We start from the raw sequence: 6,882 nt of genomic DNA, 5'->3' as shown, positions 1-6,882 counted from the left end.
AAGTTGGGTGGCATCGTTGATCTGCTGGAGGGCAGGAAGTCTCTGCAGGGGATCTGGACTGGCTGGATCAATGAGCTGAGACCAGCAGAATGAGGTTCAACAAGGCCAAGTGCTGAGTCCTGCCCTTGGGTGACAGCAGCCCCAGGCAGTGCCACAGGCAGGGACAGAGTGCCTGGGGAGCTGCCCAGTGGGAAAGGACCCGGGGGTGCTGGTGGCAGCAGCTGAACATGGGCCAGGGTGTGCCCAGGGGACCAAGAGGGCCAAGGGCATCCTGGCCTGTGTCAGCAGTGGTGTGGCCAGCAGGAGCAGTGACTGTCCCCCTGTACTGGGCACAGGTGAGGCCACAGCCCAAGAGCTGTGTCCAGTTCTGGGCCCCTCACCGCAAGGACATTGAGGTGCTGGAGCGTGTCCAGAGAAGGGCAGTGGAGCTGGGGAAGGGTCTGGAGCACAGGTCCTGTGAGGAGTGTCTGAGGAAGCTGGGGGTGTTTAGCCTGGAGGAGAGGCAGCTCAGGGGGCACCTGACTGCTCTGCAGTGCCCTGACAGGAGGGGGTAGCCGGGGGGGGCCGGACTCTTCTGGCATGCTGCCAGTGACAGGATGAGAGGAAATTATCTCAAGCTGTGCCAGGAGAGATTCAGGTTGGATTTTGGCAAGAAATTCTTCACAGAAGAGGTGACTACTACTGAAATGGGCTGCCCAGTAGGGTGATGGAATCACTGTTGCTGGAGGGGTTTGAGGAAAGACTGGATGTGGCACTCAGGGCCATGGTCTGGTTAACGTGGTGGTGTTCAGTCATAGTTCAGACTCGATGATCTGTGATGTCTTTTCCAACCAAATTTATCCTGTGATTCTGTGCTTGGCCTTTAGTAGCTTTTTTTTTAGAGAAAAAGCATTGATACGTGCTAAGCAAGCTTGGAGGTTTTTTGAGATCTACCATGAGGGTCCTGCATTCTGGTAGAAGACTTTAAAAACAGATATGTAGTTACTATTGTTACCCTGTAGGCATCTACTAAATTAATCTATGTATTTTTTCACATTTGCTGTTTAATTAGCCTGCAGCTGCATGGTTTGATGGACTAGATCCAAAAGCAGGGGAAATAGGTAACACAGGGGAAATAGTGGAAGAGCGGCAGTAACTGCTCGGCATAAAAACACCTTTGCTCCCGGTTGCTGATCTCCTTTAACCAAAGCGCTGTGGCTTGTTTTGGTTTTGGTTTGTTTTGCTGCCGGGGCGCAGCGGGGCGGAGGCGGCGGGGAAGCGGTTCCGGGGCCGGGAGGGCGGTGCTGCGGCTCATGTGACAGCGGCTCCGAGGGGAAGCGGCGGCGGCGGAGCTGTGCGGGGCGCGCCGGGGGCGCCGACAGGTACGGCGGGGCGGGCAGGGGGCGCCCCCCTCCCGGTGTGCGGTGGTTTCGGCCCAGCCGAGCGCCCTTCCCGGCGCGGCTGTACCACGGCGGCGGGGCGGGGGGTGGCGGCCGGCCGGGCCTCGGGGACGGAGAGTGCCCTCCCCTCCCTCCGGCCGCTCCCCTCCTGGGAGGCGGTGGCCGCGCCGCGGTGACGGGGCCGCCTCTCGTCTTGTCTCGCAGGCCCGCGGAGGTGGCGGCGGCGGCAGCAGCGGGCGGGCCCAGCCATGGCCGACGTGAGTGCGGCTCCGCGGGGCGGGCGGGACGCGGGCGGTGGCTGTCTGTGGCGGGGGTGGGGCCGGGGGATGCCGGGCCGGGGAGGGGAGGGAGCTCCGGGGGTGCTGGGGGCGGCCGTGAGTAACGCGCCGCCCGTCTCTGCCCGCAGGACCTGAAGCGGTTCCTGTACAAGAAGCTGCCGAGGTAACGCGGGGCCGTGCGGGGCCGTGCGGGGCGGGCGGGCAGGGCCATCCGGTACCAGCCCTCTGCCACGACAGAGACACTTCCCACCAGACCGGCTTGCTCGGTGCCCCATCCAGCCTGGCCATGAATGCTTCCAGGGTGCGGTATTCACAGCTGCCCTGGGCAGTAGGGCACTATTCCAGTATCTCACCACCCGCACAGTAAAAAATTTCTTCCTGATATCTAAACTGAATTTCCCGGTCTTCAATTTGTACCCATTACTCCTTGTCCTGTCACTGCAGTTCCCGATGGAGGGTCCCTCTCCAGCTTCCCTGCAAACCCCCTTCAGATACCAGAAGGTTGCTGTGAGGTCTCCACCCAACCTTCCCTTCTCCCGGCTCCGCAGCCACAACTTCCTCAGCCTGCCTTTGTAGGGGAAGTGCCCCAGCCCTCTTATCAGCTTCGTGGCTTCCTCTGGACTTGCTCCAGCAGCTCCATGTCCTTCTTATTATTGGCACCACCAGACCTGTACTAAATAGAACAAATGCTAAATTAACGAGGGCATCAGTTTTTTTCACAGTTTTCCCCTTTCTTGCACATTTGTTCACACAAAAAAAAAACTCTTTCCTACTAATTACTGTGTTTTTAAAATGGTGTCTCTTCTTCCCTTTTTGTTCTTTTCAGCGTTGAAGGTCTTCATGCTATTGTAGTCTCAGATAGAGATGGTGTGCCTGTTATCAAAGGTAACTTCAGCTTCCTGCTGTACTCTGCAGCTGAAATCCTGATGGAACAGCAGGGGTTGGAAAAGTACAGAAGAGTCTTCTGGTTATGTCAAATACCTGAATATCCCAAGTGGTAGAGTTAAATTGGACTTTAAGTAGAAGTTCAGTAGTTGATTATGTACCTCTTTAAATATATCCTTTTGTTTGTGCCCTCAGTAACTGTAGTCCAAGGAAGTGTTTTTTTCCTCTGTGACAGGGATTGGAGTGCTGTAAGGTCCTTGTATCTTTAAGTCCCTCACAGGCTGATTGATACTAAGTGATAGACAGCTTGGCAGTGTTTTGTTGGCTTTTTTGGTACTGTAGTTTTTATGTTCTGCAGTCCTTATTTCAGATGTTTTTGGCTTGTGAGTACAATAGTTTAAAGATACAGAGTTTCAGGTATTGCAGATTTATTTTGTTCAGTGCCCCAGAGTATTCAAGCACCCAGCAGAACTTGCACATCATCACCTGTCTGCTGTCAAGTGACTGTGTGCCAGTAATCTGTTCAAAGGCTGGAATGGGTGCAATGGGACATGGAACCAAAGGAACATCAGCACAGGTGTCCTAAAGGAAAAGGATTAAAAAGGATCATGGAGAGAGCACTAGATGATGTACAGCTTGTGAAAACTGTTTGGTGTTCCTGTGGGAGCACCTCAGAGGTCTTGCATGTTTCTCTGCTTCTGGCAGAGCACTGAGCTGGATGAGGGTTGGGGTGCAGAGACCTCATGTAAAGATAAGAATTTTCTTGTTTTGTTCCAGTTGCCAATGATAATGCTCCAGAACATGCACTGCGACCTGGCTTTTTGTCCACCTTTGCCCTTGCCACAGATCAGGGCAGTAAGTTAGGACTCTCCAAAAACAAAAGTATCATCTGCTATTACAATACCTACCAGGTGAGTAACCTCAGTGTGCCCTGTCCTCAGCAACATGAACTGTTCTTGCATTACACTGAGCAAGAGAAAGAAGGTTATTTAAGCTCTGGTAGATTTTCACTAGGCTGCTATTGAAGTAATTTTGATTTATTTCTTACACAGCTTTAGCTAAGCCTAAATTTCACAGTATTTTTCAAACTTCTGTTACCTTTCTCATAACTTGAGATTTACTTGTTGACAATGGGAAAGTGTAGTAGTTCTGAATTTGCAGGAGATGTTGCTGATATGCTCTTCTGAATCTTTTATGAAGGGTTTATGTTTTTTTTATAAACAATGTTTATAACTAGTGACACCTAACATGAATTAAAGCACATGCAGCCTGCTTCATAGCTAATGCTGCTGCCAGTATGACTTTGAGGTAAGAACACTTCTAAATACCACTCACGTTTTTCACAAATAAATTGATAATTTGTGTCCATCTACTACATATCTGCTCCTTCACAAGTTCTGGTGGTCCTGAGAGCTTTTAATTATGGCTGCAGTAAACTGGCCAGCTGTTTAGCGTGCAGTGTGCCAAGCTTTGTTTGGAAATTAATTGTGTGAGTTAGTGCATTGCTTTGACTCTCTTGATGCTGCTAGCTTACTGTTGTGCCCATGGTGCCGTTTCCCTGTAATGGAGGAACAGATACTCCTGTACAGGGAACAGCAGTGTAAAACAATAAACCTGCCTGCCCTCCTGTTTCCCCTGGAGGGTGTGGTCTCCACAGTGTAGTCTGCAGGGTCTGCAGCTGAGGCAGGCTTCTGGTGGACAGCACTCTGTAGAACAGTGGAGGTGGAGGGAAATGCCAGGTTTTCCATCTGCAGCTCCCTGTACTGTAGTGTAAGTTCTGTTGGTGTTTTTAGCCATGAATCTTGAGAAACAGGTACACTGAAAAGTCACCTCTGTGGCTCTTGCTCCTGCTTGTCCTTTAAACTGAGGAGGCTGCTTGTTGCAGAATGAATTTTTGTGGAAAGAATTCATCAGAGCCCTGGTGTGCACAATGTGTTAGCTGCTGGCTGAGCACTTCTCTCTCTTTGCAGGTGGTGCAGTTCAATCGCTTGCCTTTGGTAGTGAGTTTCATTGCAAGCAGCAATGCCAATACAGGTATGTCTGCACATGTGTTGTAAAGATTGCAGTATTTTAATAATTGAAAATAAATTCCCTGAATTCACTGCAAGCTGTGTTAACTTTGTTACTGCTGTGAATTTTGTCAGTGTATTGTGAAAGGTGTGAGTAGAAATTGACAGATTTTAGGTGTTCTTGCTGGAGTTGTTATTCTTCTAGAAGCATATTTCTCCTGTGATTACCCTTGCCCATGCTATGTGGGCAGTACTGTGCTGTACAAGCCAGCTGTTGGGTCTCTTTCTGTCAGTCAAGTCAACATTCTGCAGGAATGTGTGCAGATTTGTCTTCAGTTCTGTGGGTGGGGAAGTCATTCAGCCAGGCCCTAGCCTTGCTGGTGAGGACATTGGCTACTGAATGTGAGCAGAAGGGATTTAGTTCTGGTACAGCTTCTTGGGCCACAGTAGCTATGGAAGTGGCAAGGCAGTAGTGGGGCAGAGTTGTGCTGCACTGGGTGCTTCTTTTAGTGCCAGGGACTGCAGACACCCTGCCTGGGGGTGCTGCCCACTATGCACAGGAAAGTGAGGAGCTCACATGAAACATTTCAGGCTTTGAAAAACACTGCCTGTGATTTGGTAGGGGGAGGAAGCTGTGGGCTTTGGAGAGAGGCTTCTCAGTGATGCTGTTTGATGGAACATTGTCTCTTCTCTCTTGCCAGGGCTGATTGTAAGTTTGGAGAAGGAGCTCACACCCCTGTTTGAAGAACTGAGGCAGGTTGTTGAAGTTTCTTAACCCGATGGTACAGCCAGAGTGCAGCATTCCTCTGCAGCCCAGTGGACAGAAAGATTCAATAATCATCAGTCAAATAACATGTCTCGGAAGAAATACCACAGCTCCTTAGTATACTAAGTAAGAGTAAATTGTACATAGTACTGAATCTGAAATGATCTACTAGTGTGTTGTAGGTGGATGTTACTTTAGGCCATGCTTCTTGTATTGTGCAGTACTGGAGAGCCCACCAAAATAGCTCCCATGGAGTTTAGCTCAGCCAGCTGAGCCAGGCGGGCGCCATGCCCTCGGCTCCAAGGAGCGACCCACAGATCTCCTGCCTCACAGGGCACGTGGCACATGGCAGGGGTGTGCTCAGGCTGGCCACCACTGCCTGTGGGAAGGCACATCAGCTGGAGGGAGTGAGCAGAGACGTGCTTGGAGGCATTGTGAGAGCAAGTGTGGTAGCAGTGATGTGTTGGTACAATCAATGTCCCAGCTTCCTTACACGGGGGGCACTTTGGCGAGGGAGTGCTACTAATCTGGATGCTAGCTGCATCCTGCTTCCACTAGGAAGAAAGCTGTTTCTATGGAAGCTATTGCTGTAGGGATTTCCATGATGCCTAGCTAAAAGCACCCAAACAATGTCTCACTTCTTCATGGGGTTTTTTGTGTAATATGGTTGTGAAGATCTCATGTCTCATAGTCTTTGTGTGGGTTCATCACTGGTGACACTCTCAGCTTATTTACCCTTAGGTTTTCTTAAGTAAATAAATATAAATAAAATACAATATTTTTAAATGACAGAGCCTGGTCCGCTCTTCTGTTGCACTGTAGTAACCCCACAGCACATCTGCTTATCTCTAGAGAGAACAGGTCTCTTAATTGTTTGTAAATGTCCAAACTCCATGAATTATACACTGCAAACTAACCAGTGTGTCTCTCAGTTGGGCAGTAAGGATACCAAGTCCCAGAGCAGAGCAGAGATCCTGTTGCTGGGGGTCAAGCCTGTGTTCTTAGCCCCATCCCTTGTTCCCTCCCACTTCCCCTTATGACAGCTGCCAGGCACTGCAGGTCTGGGGACAGCTCTGGGCAGGTCTGTGTGCCAGGCTGGGAAAGGGGATGCCATGGCCCTTGCTCACACCTCACTGACCTGTGGTGCCTCAGGCAGGATGGGGGGAAACAGTGGTGCTGGAAATGACAGCTGGGAGTTCTTGTCTCAAAAAGAGATTACAGCTTGTCAGTCAACCCTTTTCCATTTAAACTAAGCTGGAATGGGACTTTGGTTGCTGGTCATTACAGAAGCAGCTGGAAGGTGTGTGTATTTCTGGCAAAATGTGTTTGTGTTCCAGCAAAGGCCTCCCCTTGCTGTTTGCTTCTGTTCAACCCATCTGTCTGTGATGGCTTCCAAGGCCACCCAAGTGCTGTTTGTTTCACTGGCTTCAGTTCGTGACACTGTGCTGAGCTTGTGCCCAGTGTTTTGTGAGGCAGCCTGTTGCTGTGAAAAAGGGAAGGCAATGTTTGTGGTTTCCCCACAAGCTCCATTTCCAAGCCATGTTCACAGAACACTGATGCTGTTG

At 50.4% G+C, this 6,882-nt stretch overlaps 1 protein-coding gene across 1 annotated transcript; it reads left to right on the top strand.

Annotated features, from left to right (window-relative positions):
- Positions 1-1,279: 1,279 nt before the first annotated feature.
- LAMTOR3 (late endosomal/lysosomal adaptor, MAPK and MTOR activator 3) lies at positions 1,280-6,108 on the top strand. Its single transcript, XM_058803512.1, has 7 exons — positions 1,280-1,361; positions 1,584-1,636; positions 1,786-1,820; positions 2,484-2,542; positions 3,320-3,453; positions 4,513-4,576; positions 5,253-6,108. The coding sequence occupies exons 2-7, from the start codon at positions 1,628-1,630 to the stop codon at positions 5,324-5,326; spliced, it is 375 nt and encodes a 124-aa protein (XP_058659495.1). The 5' UTR covers positions 1,280-1,361; positions 1,584-1,627; the 3' UTR covers positions 5,327-6,108.
- The last annotated feature ends 774 nt before the right edge of the window (positions 6,109-6,882 follow it).

The sequence above is a fragment of the Ammospiza caudacuta genome, chromosome 4 (assembly GCF_027887145.1).
Source record: "Ammospiza caudacuta isolate bAmmCau1 chromosome 4, bAmmCau1.pri, whole genome shotgun sequence".
NCBI lineage: Eukaryota > Metazoa > Chordata > Aves > Passeriformes > Passerellidae > Ammospiza > Ammospiza caudacuta.
This window is presented reverse-complemented; position numbering and strand designations above follow the sequence as displayed.

What these genes read in the sequence shown, in the direction of transcription:
- LAMTOR3 (XM_058803512.1), top strand. An exon ending in CTGTACAAGAAGCTGCCGAG is followed by an intron (nt 1,821 to 2,483) that starts GTAACGCGGGGC and finishes TGTTCTTTTCAG; the next exon opens with CGTTGAAGGTCTTCATGCTA. An exon ending in AAGCAGCAATGCCAATACAG is followed by an intron (nt 4,577 to 5,252) that starts GTATGTCTGCAC and finishes CTCTCTTGCCAG; the next exon opens with GGCTGATTGTAAGTTTGGAG.